This window comes from Pyxicephalus adspersus, chromosome 4, assembly GCF_032062135.1.
Source record: "Pyxicephalus adspersus chromosome 4, UCB_Pads_2.0, whole genome shotgun sequence".
NCBI classification, from domain to species: Eukaryota; Metazoa; Chordata; class Amphibia; order Anura; family Pyxicephalidae; genus Pyxicephalus; species Pyxicephalus adspersus.
In genome coordinates, this window is record NC_092861.1 from 33,334,448 (window position 1) to 33,351,625 (window position 17,178).

General features: G+C 38.5%; 1 protein-coding gene across 5 annotated transcripts in view; it reads left to right on the forward strand.

Moving 5' to 3' along the window:
• INPP5D (inositol polyphosphate-5-phosphatase D) overlaps positions 1-17,178 on the forward strand; it is a 58,406-nt gene that overhangs the window by 20,825 nt on the left and 20,403 nt on the right. For 3 of the 5 annotated variants that reach the window (XM_072407784.1, XM_072407782.1, XM_072407783.1), the window contains 6 exons: positions 4,274-4,414; positions 8,916-9,003; positions 11,488-11,568; positions 13,893-13,964; positions 14,192-14,315; positions 15,344-15,450. In XM_072407784.1, the coding sequence (XP_072263885.1) occupies positions 4,274-4,414; positions 8,916-9,003; positions 11,488-11,568; positions 13,893-13,964; positions 14,192-14,315; positions 15,344-15,450 (613 nt within the window). Of the gene's footprint in view, positions 1-4,273; positions 4,415-4,441; positions 8,544-8,915; positions 9,004-11,487; positions 11,569-13,892; positions 13,965-14,191; positions 14,316-15,343; positions 15,451-17,178 lie in introns of those variants that run through there. The other 2 variants (XM_072407786.1, XM_072407785.1) reach the window with 2 other exon arrangements.

Here is a 17,178-nt window from a genome sequence, read left to right on the forward strand (position 1 = left end):
CGCTGCGTAATTTGTTGGCGCTATATAAATCATGTTTAATAATAAAAATAATAATAATAATAATAAACTATGTTGGTATAATACCAGGCAACCTATAAAGGATAAATTACACTTTACTACATAGGTAAGGCAGAATATTTACTCCAAATCTGTCACTATACTAATTAAATGTAACAGTGTAATACAAAGTTCACTTCCATCATTCAATCATGGTGAGTCGTTTTTTCCCCATACCAAGACATTAAGCAGATACATGAAACTCATACAAAAAATGGAATTGGAAATGCTGTATCTGTGCATGACTAAAACAAGCTAGAACTTCAGTGTACTTTGTCCCACATTGGTTTGCAGAAATCTGAAAGGAATGAACTACAAATTCAGATAGGGGACCTTTTGAGTGCACTATACCAATAGTTGTGTCACCTAAGATACAGGATGTGACATGAAAACAAGAAGTTTTCATTTGTTGATGCTAACTTACAATTACAGACAAAGACTGGAAGCTGAATCATTTTTGGTTGTCTGCCAGTTAGTCCTCGCTAGAAGTCGTGCATTATTTACCATTTTAAAAGGCCAAATAGTTAGTAGAATTCATAGTACAAGACTGCAAATTATTGAATGTGTTCGGAAGAAACATCTTGAAATTAATAACAGCATATGCCAAACATATATTGACCCCCGGAGAGAGGAGGAGTAATCAGCAGTTCCCAATAAAGAAGGATATTTAACAAAAAATGATAAATGGTACAAAAGTCTGCTTTCCAAAACCCCTACAAGACATTCGGGACATTTGTGACTTAAGCTACGTACACACTTCCAATAATTATCGTTGGTAAACGAACGACGAACGATCCTGCTCGATATCGGCGAACGATCGTTTAGCACTGATCCTGTACATGCAGATAACGACACGATCGTTCGCAGATATTGTACACACAATAGATGCGATCATTTGAGCGATACAGGAAGTGACGTGCACGACAGGAAGTGAACGAACGTTCGTTCATCACGCATGCTCAGACCATGGACGATCAATGAACGACCGTACACACGATAGATGGTAAACGATCGTCGTCCAATCTGATCCGCCGGTCCGGTCGTTCATTTCCAGCGACTATTCTCGTTCGTCGGCGTCGTTGGTTACTTTTTTTACGAACGATTTTTGACCAATCGATCGTTCGTCGTTCGTTCGTCGTTCATTTCCAACGATAAAAATTGGAAGTGTGTACGCAGCTTTAGTCCTAACTAAAACTGTGCCCCATTTACTAAGCTCTGAGGACAAAGATATCTTTCATGGCTTTAAATAGAATTAAAAACAAACTTTAAGATTAAATTACCAGGCAAGCAATGGTAAAGGTCTTGTGCCTTGGCATGCAGGTGCTCAGCAAGCTCAAATATAGAATGTATACATATATTGTCTCCAAGAACTTTTCTGAGTGCTAGAGGTGTCAACCCAACAAAGGTTCTCAGTTCCACATTGGGTGAAATGCCTCAAATCACAGAACCGACAATCGACCTGGCCACCTTCCAATAACACATTGGAATAATTTTGTGATTGTTTCTAGTGACGGGAATGAATGAGCGCTGTTATGTTCTATAGAGAGAGGAGGAAGAGTGAGCGGCATCCCGCTGTTATCTCCTAAAAGTTCAGCAGTTAAGATCTGGGACCCAAGGATAAACTATACGGATACTCTATATAGAAACTCTATATACAAACTTTATAATACAGTTATATATATCTCCCCTGAAAGAATATTCAATTTTTTTTCAAATTCTAGTTTACTTTTTTCTTTAATTATCCCTTTCTTATTAGTTATCTTTATTAAATTATATGCATTTACTTTTCTTTTACGTTTTAACTTAAATTGTAACATTTCATGTTACTTCATTTTTATGGTAACATTGTATCATTTTATTGTTATACCTTGTTACCTTGTAAAACTCAATAAAAATTATTGTAACAGAAAAGTTCAGCAGTTATCCCAGGGTGGGGTGCTGAACATCGAAGAGACCATCGTACACATGCTAGATTTTCTCCTGAAATGGTCATTATCATCAACAGTTATCTAGCATGTGTATGTAGCGTAAGTATGGCTAAACAGGACTAAGAATGTTTACCATAGGGAAAGGGCCAGATGGAGGGAAGGGGAGTCATTAGCGGTATGGGATTTATATTCTAGAGATAGAGCTCTTCTATCTAGAGATGCCATAACCAGAAGATCTTATCCCCCCATATTATGATCAAATATTCAGTCCTTGCTGCTCCCATTCTTCCTTTAGTGCTTCTTGTAGATGCATCACCTGATTGACCAAATACATAGTCTTAAAACAGATTATTGGAAGTATGTATAACTCACAAACAAGTATCTTTTAACAACCCTGCCAGGGTATCACTGTAACCTCTAATAAATATATTTTTACCTCTGTAGTGCCACCAGATTCTTTGGGCCTGATTTAATAAACCTCTCCAAGACTGGAGAAGATAGACTAATATGGGAGAACCTGGGTGATCCAGCAAAGCTGGAAAGGATTTCTTAAAAATAAATTGCTATTAGTTAGCAATTTTTTTCAATCATTTCTCTTAGTCTATCTTCTCCAGTCTGGGAGAGTTTTAGTAAATTCGGCCCATAGTATACACTTCTTATTGACTCTGGAATGACCAGAGAGGACTGGTGTATATACCTAACATTTGCTGTATATCATGTTAGCTGACTGTTTATGACTACTCTATGTCTACTTCACTAAAACTCGAAATAAAGTTTACAACACAACGAGCTTTACAAAGCTATAATTTAACACCCTGAAAGCCATTGTTATCGAAGACCGACTTAAGTATATGCACAACCTGCTATGAAGAGCACAAAACCTACACCTAAAAACAATGATAAAAAGTTATAATGTGGCTCAGACAGTTTTTTGCCCCATTTCCTATACCTAAAAGCTAAACCATCCTACTAAACCAAGCCTCCTTCTTATGAAACAACTTGTCATTTAGAATGTGATGTAGTAATTGAACTACAAAGACTCTTGTGACCTTCAAAGAAACTCTACACAATTTCCCACAATTGCCTCATTTTCTGAAATAAACAAGATAAAAGGTTCTTAAGATTTTTTTTTTCTTTAGAAAGAGATCAAGAATTTTTTCCGAAAAATAACATTGACAACATTGAGTCTTAATTTTTACCAATCATGCCTAAAAAATACTGTCCGTGTGACAACCCCTGCCCTTCAGTGATGATGGTAAATTTATTTATACATGTATAATGATTCAAAGACAAGGAAAAAAAAATAAAATGGCAAAAATTAAGTTTATTTTTCACAGTATTTATATAGCACTGACATATTTTGCAATGCTGTACAAAGTCTATAGTCATGTCACTAGCTGTCCCTCAAAAGAGCTCACAACCTAATGTCCATACAATAGTCATATGTCATTAATACAGTTTAAGGTCAATTCTGTGAGTGACTTTTTACCCTTTATAATATGTTTAATGTTAAGCAGCGCTGTTTCCTACAGAAAAAATAGACTAGTTATTTTATAGGACAACAAAAACACCTTTCATTGGAAAGTGTATTATAAATAAAATAACTATATCTATATATGATACCAATACACTAAAATGTAATCTGATCCAAATATACCTATCTAACTACAAAGATTTGAATATAAACCTAGGGCACAAAATGTGGTTGCCATTGCTAACATGTGGGACAATAATCAATAGAAATATCAAAATTATTAACATGAAAACATTTATCCATGATGGTTATTTAAAACAGATAAAAGTATTTTGGAAGTTTAAATTAGTTTTGATGAGACACTTACTCTTTGGGATATATTTATAAAGCAGTGAATCTGACATTCACTGGACATATTTTCCACTAGAGAATATTTTAATGAATGTCAGGTGTGTCACTTTAAAAATTGACCCCTTGAATGATCTTTTGTGAATTGTTGTTGTCCGCCAGAAGATGACACTGTATCCTTGTGTAAGGTGTGTAACGCACTTTGATAATAGGTCAGACAACAAGAGTTTGTTATACACTTTACATGGTAGCACAGCACCATCTAGTGATGTAACTTGAGTATAAAAAATGTTTCTTTTTCTAGTGGCATTTTCAGGTAAAATAATCTTGGTTTATACTCAAGTATATGGATGCGCATCACTAAATATTAACCTACAAAGGGAGGAGCCAATAGCAAGATATTAGTGATTTTTTTTCTTTAGTTTTTAATTCAACATGTATTTATTTCCTTGTTTTTGTATCACAGTGTTCCAGAAGAGCACTTACAGGCTATTCGCCAGTACCTTAGTCTCCACATCACCAGCGATTGTGAGATGGTGCGGAATGGATCCCAGCGCCTCCCACAGTTCAAGAAGCTTCTGATGACTCTTTGTACAGGGCTGTACGGGTAATGACATACACTCATAAACTGCACACTGTTTTTGTTTTTTTAACATTTCAGGGACAGAAGTAGGTTTTACCAGACGTGTTTAGCATAACCATTATGTTGCTTCTTTGTCTGTAAAGCACCTAGAGTTTCCTGTACATACCATCCCCAGATATAATCACACCTGATTGTAAGATTCTGAAGTTTGCCCATCTATCAGACATTGGATGCTGAACCCTTCAATCAATGGATTGGGCAGTGAAGCCCTATCATTGTGACGGCCAATGTGGAGCACTTCCTTTTGTCCAGTCACCAGGCTGGGGTGGTTGTTTAGCCAAGCTTTTCTGCTTACACTGAGCAGTGCATTGGTCAGAAGACTGTGTGAGCAGAATTACAAGTCTTTAGACAAGATACATGTAGTACAACAAAGCAGCTGTAAATACAGAGCATGGACAGATGGAGCCTCCTAATTCTCCTTATTTCTAGGGCTAGCATTTGGAAAAGGCAACTTGGGCTCAGGGCCCTTGCCTTGTTAAGGGACACTGGAACTCCCCACCTGCCCACCTCCTAGCTTGCATCTGAAAAGCTGCACTGTTTGCAGCTCACTGATTAACTGGGCCCCAGCTACAAACGGAAAGCAATACCAGGCCCCATCTTCCTCTCACTGCTCCATCCACTGGACACCATCATCTCATAGCATCAGGGTCCATTCACCAGCCTCTCACAGCACCAGGTTCCACCCACCTTTCTGTCACCACTCCAGGTTCCACCAACCTTCCTCTCATAGCACCAAGCTCTGGGAATCCTCCAATCACAGCACCAGGCTCTGCTCACCCCTTTTATAACACTAGACTCCATCCACTTCCTTTCACAGCACCAGGCTCCACCCACTTCATTTCACATCAGAAGGCTCCACCCACATTCTCTTTCAAAGCATAAGGCTCACCCACCTCGTCTCACATCACCATGCTCGACCCACCCCATATCACAGCACCAGACTCTCCCTCCTCCTCTCACAGTACCGGACCCCACCCACCTCATCTCACAGCAGCAGGTTTCACCCACCTCATTTCACAGCACCAGACTCCCCTCCTGCTCTAACAGCAATAGGCTCCTCCCACCTCATCTCAAAGCACCAGGCTCCACCCACCTCATCTCACATTACCATGCTCCACCCACCCCATATCACAGCACCAGACTCTCCCTCCTCCTCTCACAGTACCGGACCCCACCCACCTCATCTCACAGCAGCAGGATTCACCCACCTCATTTCACAGCACCAGACTCCCCTCCTGCTCTCACAGCACCAGGCTCCACCCACCTCATTTCAAAGCACCAGGCTCCACCCACCTCATCTCAAATCACCAGGCTCCACCCACATCATATTAAAACACAAGACTCTCCCACCTGCTCTTACAGGACCAGGCTCCACCCACCCCATCTCAAAGCACCAGGCTCCACCCACCTCACAGCACCAGGCTCCACCCACCTCATCTCACATCACCAGGCTCCACTCACCTCATATTAAAGCACCAGACTCTCCCACCTGCTCTTACAGCACCAGGCTCCACCCGCCTTCTCCAAAAGCACCAGGCTCCACCCACATCAATTCAAAGCACCAGGCTCCACCCACCTCATCTCACATCACCAGGCTCCACCCACCTCATAATAAAGCACCAGACTTTCCCTTCTCCTTACAGCAATAGGCTCCTCCCACCTCATCTCAAAGCACCAGGCTCCACCCACCTCATCTCACAAACCAGACAATACAAATTAGGGAGTAGGATTATCCACAAGGTAACCCAAAGCAAGAGTTTACAGGTAGTCCCCGGGTTACATACGGGATAGGGACTGTAAGTTTGTTCTTAAGTTGAATATGTATGTAAGTCAGAACAGATAAATTATTTTAATAAATACAATTAGCACAGATGTTTGTCTCAACATATTATAAGGCACCGTGCTGTCAGTTACTGTATAAAATCCCCACTGTGATTTAATCACTTTATGGAGCTTAGACATTGATTAACTTTTGGAGCAAGCTGTGCTTTGATATGCAGAAAGAAACAACTGCAGAGTTTGTCTTAGTCAATAAAGAATTACAAGAGGCTGCAGAAAGAGCTCATCCCCCTAAAATCACCCACAAACTCAGCTGTGTTTAGCAAAGTATTTCTTCTGCAAGTCATGCAAACCGTCTCCTCCCCCTTCAAGCCTCTGTCCTGCACATGATCGAGCAGGGAAGCCCTGTTCATATCTAGGAGGCATGTTCATATCTTACCCGGGGACTACCTGTACTTAGCAAATTTTCAGAGGGCCCAGCTATAACCTACAAGGGGGAAATAATGGAATTACTTAGAGCTGTGCTCACTTCACAAGGAAAAATACATTTGTAGACGGTTGTTGTCTGTCTGATGGAAAAGATCCATGCTAGTGTGGACAATACAAATTTGGAAGCTTCTTCTATGCCCATTGCAATCCCTATCAATGTCAATTAAAATGCCAAAACTGCAATCTTCCCTAGACCCCCATTCATCCTTAATCCATCTCTTCTATGTAAAGCTATGTACACACATGCAATTGTTCTCATCCAATAATTGGTTTAGGGCTGATATAGTACGAGAATCCTGCCTGTGTACATCCAAACAACCGTCCTGGCGGATCCACGAACGATGGACGACGAACTACAGTAATGAAAGTGAAGGGGAGAGAGCACAGCAGGGTGTCGGTCCGTCATTCTCCCCCTCCCCTCTCCATAGAGCAGAATGATGCTGTATGTACAGCACTCGTTCATGCATCATGCAGTCGTTAGTCATTGGAAAGGATCTTGAGAGATTCTTTCCAACAACAATTTTTGCACGTGTGTACATAGCCTAACAATGATAAATAGTATTTGTTTTGTTCTAACCTAAATAAACAAACTTAAGGTTATGTGGGCTTTAATATAATACCGTTACGCATAGGTTACTTCAGAATTCACTTAGACTTAGCAGTCAATGATTCATTTGTTGGGACAAAGGCTGGAGGACTCACAAACAGCATAAAGGCAAAATGTTTTTTTTTTTTTGTTACTTTCTTACAAATTTCAAAGGACAGATCATTTTAAAGATTTCATATGGTCATGAATCGTATTGTAAATAGTAAGCCCAATGTAGATTTGGGATCCATGTAATGAAGGAGTGATGCAGCCTCCTCCCCTTGTGCACATCTGGGACAGACTCGCCCTTTAGTGGCTGCCTTTAGTCACTGTGGAAGACAGATGGAGAAGAACATTCTCAGACCGGTGACTGTTCTGCTTGTTCCTGAGTGCAATGCACAGCTATGGAAAAGACAAGTCTCACCTATGTGTAAGCATATCTTCCTTGCAAATAAAATCTTCCTTCTGCTTCAGGGAGAGCATCCCTGCTGTCCCCTCCCTCCTACTGTACTGAATGCAGAGGGAAGGCAGCCAAGCATCACAGCACAAAGGAAAGGTATGGAGAGGAGGGGGCAGAGGAGTTCAGTACTAGCTGTCTAAGGTAAGGGGAAGTGCTGCATCTCTTCTCCTTTAGTCTCCTTTGGGCCATTCACCTCATCATTTTCATTGTATAATTTGTTTCATACACACATGCATGTTCTCATTTCCTTTGTATGAATCTTTTTGTCACATACCCAGAAATTAGGCTTGATATAGTAATATTTCATGAGTGTTTAATAAGTCATCCTTAAATCATAGTATAATAATAGACGTGTAGCTATGTTTAAGGTAAAGAATGACATCATTTCAGATTTACCTTTTAAGTCTGGAGACACTCCCATTTTGCACTGTGCCTACCCCCTTTTTATTCCTTTCTTATCTCATTGCAGTGGCATCACTGATAAAATATGTAGTTATTTAGATTTACACCCACCGCAAACAGTCACATTGCATCCTCTGGTGCCAGTTATATAACAAACCACACTGACATAATAATTTGGTTATTCTTTTCTCTTGTTCACTCATTTCCATCAACCCACGGGGTACCTTTTCTTTTCTGTGCCCTGCCAGACTGCCCACCTAGTTACAACACCGGATACTACTGCTACAGGGCAACGGCATTCTAATTAGCTGAAAGCCATAGCTATACGCTGATTTCTAATTTACCTTAGGTCGGTACATGAGGGGCAGATCTTCTAGGTGAGTGCAAAACCAGCTTATTTTTAAATTGATTTTTAATAATGACAGTCAAAGGCTTCAGTTTTTATGGAAATATCAGCGATCAAACATCTGCCATTAGAGTTTACCATCATGCTGTTGCTTTTACTGTATCCCATATACTACAGGACCATGTAAGTAACGCACATATTGGTTGCATGCTTGCAACTTTTTTACATAGAAATATTTTAAGGTATTTAATGTGCAAGACTATAGGAATTGTAGTTTTTCCATGTGTAACTGGAGAAAAGTGAAATCTTGTTGGTTGATATGCTAACGTAGATCAGTGAGAATACCACTTAAAGGTGCCTAATTTCTGTACAAATTTCTTCTAATATATTTGTTGTTCCATAGTGAGGTGACCCGTACTCTTCCAGCCCTGGAGTCACTGCAAAACACTTTTGAACCCCAGTTCTCCCCTGGATTTCGCCAACGATCTCCTGTAAGTTCTACTTGTAAAATTGTACACAACATCAACACTAAATATAGGCGTGCTTGGTCTTTCTAAGAATAAATTACTATATTATCTTTATATGTAAGCTTTGCTACAATATAATGAGGACCATTTAGGTAATCCAAGATATAACTATATATTATAGGGGACTTCAATTAATATAAATCTGACACTGTCATTATAATCCAGTAACACTAATTACATTTATAGCATTAAGATGCTACTAAACTACACATATACATATTTAGCCAGGCTTACTAACTGCTGCCTGCCTTTACAAATCATTATTTAACCATAGAGATCTGGAACACCTATGTCACTTGGCCCTAAAGCAATCCCATGACCTTCTTTAATTGAATTACACATTGTTTATTGCATTGTTTTTATCCCTTGGTCATTAATGCACCACTTTACTCCCTGTTATATGCAAATTGTCAGGTTTCACCCTTATTTTTACTTTATTCTTTGCTTACAATTGTACTATGACTTTCCTATTCTTGTATCCAAAATATTCTTTAATTTTACTTTGCTGAATATCCCAATCTTCTTTCCAATATCCTTTAAGAGAGTTGGCCCCTTTTTCACAAATTAAACTGCTTCTAATTATATATGTTTCTGCTAAATTTTGCATTAGTGTGTACAGTCTTTTGAGATATTTCGCTGGATTTTCTTTTAGTGTGTAGATTTTTAGGCAGCATTGATTATGTTATCTAGTTACACAATTCTTTCCATTAAATTGATTTTAGCTTGATTACATAAGTTATTGTGATAAGGTTAATTTAAGCACAGGCACTAAAATCTAATATCATCATTATCATATCACTGAAATAATATCTGGTGATTCTGCAATAAGGGTTCAGGTGCTTCTAATTATAGTTATGGTCAACAAGTCTCCCAGTTGTTCTCCTGCTTAGTCTTTTTTTCATATGCCCCATGGCGGGGACTAAAAGCTGCTATGCCCACACAAACCAAGCCAAGCACTGTATATATATATATTTATTAACTAGTATTTTTATAGCACATATTATACCAACATATTACAGAGCTTATTAAAGTCCATAGTCATGTCACTCAGAGGGGCTCACATTCTAATGTCCATACCATAGTTATATGTCATTAACACAGTCTAAGGCTAACTTTTGAAGGGAAGCCAATCAACCTTCTTACATGATATTGGGATGTAGGAAAAAAACAGAATATCTAGTGGAAACCCACACAAACACGGGGAGAACATACAAACTCCTTACAGATAGTGACCTGGCTGAGATTCAAACCTGGAACCCAGCGCTGCAAGGCAGGAGTGCTGTTGAATGATCCAACCATTGTGCCTGGTTATATGATGTTACTATAAAGTATGTTAATATATAGGTATGATAGTATAAAGCAGCAGTCGCCAACCGGTGCGCCAGCCGTGGACCATGTCTTTCCTACTGATCGGAGGCTCAGGGCAGTGGGCGGGTTGTGTCTCTGGAGAGTGGGTGGGTTCTGCCTGGTCCGGAGTGCGTGGTCCGGAGCCTGTAAGTTTAGTGGTCCATAGGTCCGGAAAGGTTGGCCACCACTGTTATAAAGTAACATGGAAAACCTTAAAGTGAATTTGTGAGATGGACATTTAAGCATTTACATATTTTTAACCACATTTAAATTAACCTTAACAACCCCTCACTGACCTCTTTAGGGGTAAGCAGTATTGGGTAGTTTATTGCCAAGGTTTGGGACAGAAGCTCAAAAGTGTTATCTTAAAGCAAACCCCCTCCTACAGCACCTGCACTGTGTTTAGTGGGAAAGCTGCCCAACCATTGCTGGATAGGGGTAGCAACGTTATTGTCCATATTCTAGCCCGTATATTCTCTTTAATGTATCAGAATCAGGTATAATAAAAAAAAAGCGTAGCAAAACATAAAAAAAAATACAGGAAAGTGAAAATAAAAAACTTAAATGCTAGGATCAGGAACAAGTCCTAGCAGTCTGGTATTGGTGCATTTCCCTCTCTGGTTATATTCGTTTACAGTAAATGATGAGTAAAGAGCTTGTTGCATTAACTGAGTGGAAACAAATGACTAACACTTTACAGCCAGAAGCTGGCCACAGGATGTCTTTTAATCAGATGCTAAAAGAGCATTGGCTAAATTGCAATACCCAGAGCAAGAATTCTAAACCATTCATTTCCAGGATGATCTAAACTATTAATCATATGAATTGTACATTTAAAGCACCACTTGGGTGTAGTGACATGTCAGTGCAAAAACCCCCAACATATTTAGCATATTCCTGAACACATAAACATGTCTGCATGCTTTACGCTTTAATGTTTAAAGTGCAGTATTATACCTAGTGATCCGTAGAGGGGGATATTCAGGGGTACAATTTTGTAATGAATAGACATATTATCAATCCTTAATACTAACATAACTGAATTTACTATTGATCAGGATTTTTATTGTTTTCTTACTTTATATACCTGGTCTTTTGTAGGTTTCTACTGACCCTGGCACAAGTAACATGATGAGTAAACTCACCCAGCTCACTTCCATGGTTTCCAGCTTAGAAGAAAAGGTGGGATAATTAGATACTCCCTGGCAACAGGGTTTCAATGGATTTATGTAAATTGTCTATCTTCCTAAAATAGAATGCACTCTCAGAATGTGTTTTGAGTTTACGATAAAAAAGGAGGAAAGGGTTTGATGGTCCATTTTTTGATGACTGCCAAGTTTCAAATGATGCTGGCCTGCCGGGTTGCTCTTATTCCCAGTAATATAGTGTCATGGTGAGCCTACTTTAATGTCAGTCAACATTAAAACCTAAGCTTTCACAACAGGACTAACAATGTGGGTAAATCTCACCGCATAAAAACTGCCATCAACCATTTCCCCTCACTATCCAAAACTACAAAAAGCTGGAAGGATTTCTGCTCTGACATCATTCATTTTGTAATATGTTTGCAGAACTATTGTTTAGTTAAAGAGGATATGTTATTCTGAAAACTGGACATTTATTTAAAAAAAATGATTATATTTGCTTCAAAGAGATTCTGCAGACAGTTTTTTTTTACTTTTTTATATCAACCGATCATATGATTCAGCAAAAGTAATTCATACTTATGCTCCAATTTGTTCTCTTAGCTGCTCCTGTCTACTTCTAGTTATCAGTACTGTAAGGTTAACAGGAAACTGACACTTTCAGGTGTCCCTATTACAAATAGCTGTCTACTTGCAGTCTCCATCTGTGAGCCACAGCCCTATCAGCCGGAGAACTGACTGGTCATTTAACTAGATCAGGACGCAAGGGACCTAGAGCGGGCTTTGTCTCTCAGCTGCAGTACATTGTTGGAGGATTTGAGGAGCTTATCACAGTGACTGTAATGTCTGCAGACACCAACATTTTCAGAGATCTCCTAGGACTGCATAAATCACTGATTACATTTGCTTTAATTTTCAGTGTGAAGCTTTTCTGGGGACTGTTTTAAGAACTCGATGACATATTGGCTGGGTTACGGGTGGGGGAGTGTCGGCAACTGGAAAGATCCAACACTACTGGAAGTGTCAATATCTTGTTAACATTGCAACTCTGATAACTAAAAAGAACAAGCAGCGACATATTATACTTTTGCTAAATTAAAAGGAAAGTTTATAATAAACTGCGGAAAACTGGGGACAAGTTCTTAAAGAAAAACTCTTTTTTGTGTCATATGATATGATTAAATGGTTATGTAATATATGATTTGGTAAAATGAACACCAAGGCAGAAGATGTGTTTTCATACCATTTGCCTATTATTATTGACACATAATACCAAACCTTTTTTTTTACTTTAACTTTATCAACCCAGTAGCCAGTATCAAATAAATAATTAACATTTACAAATATGAATGCAAAATAGCAAAACATATGTTGAGTATACCAGAATAATAATAAGACTGAAAATAATATAAAGAATATACTGTCAACCAATGAAAATGATGCAATTTTTAATTTGTGACAACACAACATCATATGAAAATACCAACTTTGGCAGATGTTGCTGGGCTTTGAAAAGTATATAAAAATGTATATATATTTTCTTTTTCTGCCCAGAGGAGCTTCCCTAGTTTCCATAGTTGTCCTTCTGAAAATACCTTGTTTAGCCTTGCTTTTTGACCCTGGCAAGAAAATGCAGGTTAGGGTGATTTGCAAAGGTCTTAAACTCCAAGTTTACATTACTATCTGTATATCAGCACTGTTCTGCTTTATGGAGAGGGGAGGGGGAGAACAACGGCGCGGCACCTTGCTGCGCGTTCTCCTCCTTTCCTTGCATTAGCATCGTTCGTCTGTGGATCCGCCTGGACGGTCGTTCGAACGATGGACAATGGGTGCTGTACACACGCCAGACTCTCGTATGATATCGGCCCTGGGACGATTATCTGTCCAATCTAAAATACCCATGAAATTGTATACTGGGCCTGATTTATTAAAGTTCTCTAGGACTGGAGATAATAGACTATTATGGGAAAATTTGGGTGATCCAACAAGCCTGTAATGGGTTTCTTAAAAATAATTTGCTTATTTTCATAACCCTGGTTCTCCCATCATAGACCCTGATTTATTAAAGTTCTCCAAGGCTGAAGAGAATACGCTTTCAACAGTGAGGCTGAGTAATTGAGCAAACCTGTAATGGATATCCTAAAATTAAGCTATTTGTTAGCAAATGTTTTCAATCCTGGACAAGATCCATTCCAGGTTTGCTGGATCACCCAGCTTCACTGATGGAAGTGTATTCTCTCCAGCCTTGGAGAACTTTAATAAATCAGGGCCATAGTCTTTTTTCTTCAGTCTTGGAGAGTATGTGCTTCAATGAATATATCTAAACTTTGTGTGTAACAACATTGTTTTTGATCATTTTAGGTAAAAACAGTATTGATGGAAGGTTCTGCAGTTAAACATCGCAGATCGCTTATCCCTCCAATCATATTTGAGGTACGGTTCAGATTATTATTCCCTACAGACTATATAAAACAGTGTAATATTTTAAATTTGGAAAATGTCCTGATAGTTTTACTTGCATTCCCATGAACTATAAAGGTATATTTTTAAAACAAAACACTTTTTGCTTGTCTTTTTTAAAATGACAAATTTTTTTAATGAATTTAAGAAATAATGTTTACAGCTGTGCAGTAGCTGATGCCAGTACACTTTTGTTCTAGGTTAAAGCAGATTCCCTAGGAATATTCCAGAAGACTCACCTGAAAGTTGATGTTGAAACTGGAAAACTTGTAATTAAGAAGTCAAAAGACGGTCCAGATGACAAATGTTATCCCAGCAAGAAAAGTATGTTTATGGTTCAGATGCATGAAATCTAGATTTTGTATTAGTCATAGATGAAGACATATAGATGCAGAAAAAAGTACTGTAGTAGGGGATATTGCAGCAATATTTTGTTGTTTTAAACTTTGTTGTGTTATTTTATCTTTTAATATCTTATTTATTTATGTCTTGTTTTTTCAGAATTAGTTTAATTCTGATTTAATTTGATAGAACCAAACCAATAGAACCAAATAATCAGCTTGGATAAGCAGAAAAGCAAGGGAAATACATCAGGTCCAGTGTAGCTATACCTGAATAAATAAGAACTTCCACAGACACACAAGCAGATACAGAACAGTTGGAAATAAGATGTTTGTCATATAGGATCAGTTCACCATGTCACAATTAAGTCACAATGACTTTATTCAATTTTGTATTTAGGTCTCATGATTTTTATGATGTGGAAGTCACCTGGTTTCACAAATTTGCAGCAGAAACCTGGTATTTGTTTCATTTCCATATTTTAGTTATTTCCATAAGTATTCTGTTCTTAGTCATGCTTCAACCATGCAACTACTACGTGTATGCCTGCATTGAATGTGACCTACATTGAATGCAGTGTATGCCTGCATTGAATTGTTTGCCTAGGTCTTAAAGTTATATTAGATATACCAAAAGTCACCTGAATAGTAGTAGAACCTATAGGCATCCTAAACAGAGGGCGTTTATCTTTTACTATTATTATCAGACATGTTGGCCTCTGAGAGATTGATACATTAATGGATGAATCAAATCTCTATTTTATTTGGATCATATTACTTAACAACATTTATCATGTGGACAACTGCACGAACAGGTAAAGCTTCCTGATGGATGTGTTTTCAATAACAGTGATTGAGCCACTTACAGTAAAAGTTTGGTGGATGTCACATTTACTACTTTATAAATACATTGAAGAAAATTGTAATATTTGTTTTTGATATGTAGGTAAGAACACATCTTACCCATGGTAACTTTACCATACTAACAGCATATGAATTGCCTATTCCTAGTTCTGCAGCTGATCAAATCCCAGAAGTTACCAAATAAATTAGTAATTGTCCTGGAGACAGAGAAGGAAAAGACATTGCGTAAGGAATATCTGTTTGCTGATTCCAAGGTACTTCCTTTTGTCTGATACATACCTAATGGCTATTATATCTGTGCTAAAATAAAAAGAAATCAATAGTGTCTGCATGTCACATAGAAATAGCAGCTATTTTGTTTAGCCTTACTTGACCTAGTTTTGAAGGAAATGCATAATATTTAAACAGTTATTTCAGATAGATATTACTCATTTATCAATATAATGTTTCCCAAGGTTTGATTCTATGTATAATATACAGTTACCGGTATTTGTGCGTTATGGGGTCAGCCATTATACTATATATACAGGCCCTGCAGTCTATTCGCAGTGCTGCACAAAGTAAATCTTTTGCATCCTCTTGCGGCTATGTTATAAATCTTGAATACAAAACTATCAAATAACAAGCTTGTAAAAATTGAAAAATCATAGTACAAAAAAATATTGCAATATTGCAATATTGATAGGTTGTAACTGACATTTTACAGAAAAGAGAAATAAATGCACATAGTAGTAAAATGAAATCTGAAATATAGAAGCCTGTGAAGTAATACAGACTGCAATATTTAAATATAAATATATATGTATATACTATAGACAAGTTATTTACCTTGTTGCAGTGATTACGCACTCCAAGAAGAACATAGGGCTGTGAAACGTGTGACATGTTGCAGTTCAATAAAAAAAAACTGTTTTAAGGTCAAAGTATAAACAATGTATTTTACATTTGCTTTTGCCTGAAATAACTTTAGTTGGTGAAATTATCTGTTTAAGCTGTCTGTTATTGTGTTTTGCTCTGTTTGAAGACACAATAATAGCTTAGTGATCGAGATACCAAACAGAGGCCATTCCTATCAATGGTATTGTGACCTTGGTACTAGGAGCCTGGCCTGCTGAGGGCTCCTATTTCAAAAAAGAAATATAGATTCAAAAGCCTGAACATTTTTCCAGGAAAATCCAATCTACAAAGGACAGCATTTATTACTGGTAACATACTTTTATGGGGTATGGGTTTATCCCAGGGGTTGCAAACATGTGTGAAGTCAACAATTAAAAATGTTTTATACACAAGCTTGCACAGGTATAATAATATGAACCAGAGTTTCAGATTATTTTAAAATCAGATATAACACAAAGCCTATAAATGGGAATAATTTGGAATCTTTATTTGGCAAATCAAAACCACTTACCGTATTTTTCGGCGTATAAGACGCTATAAGACGCACCCAATTTTAAATGAGAAAAATCTAGAAAAAAAAGATTCTGAACAAAATACCAAAAAATCACTCTGTGTCAATGTATCGCCTTCTAATCACTCTGTGTCAATGTATCCCCTTCTAATCACTCTGTGTCAATGTATCCCCTTCTGATCACCCTGTGCCAAAAAATCATACTCACCCGATACCGCGATCCCGCGATGCTGTGGGCTTCTTCTTCTCCTCGCTCTCCTCCTGGCTGCAGCGCGTGTCTCCTCCTCCTCTGAACGAGGAGAAGCCGGCACACGTGCCCTCGCGATCCCGTAAGCAGGCTGATCCAGCCTGCTTATGGGATCGCGGGGGCACGGGTGTCGGCTTCTCCTCGCTCTCCTCCTGGCTGCAGCGCGTGTCTCCTCCTCTGAGAGAGAAGCCGACACGCATGCCCCCGCGATCCCATAAGCAGGCTGGATCAGCCTGCTTACGGGATCGCGAGGGCACGTGTGACGGCTTCTCCTCGCTCAGAGGAGGAGGAGACACGCACTGCAGCCGGGAGGAGAGCGAGGAGAAG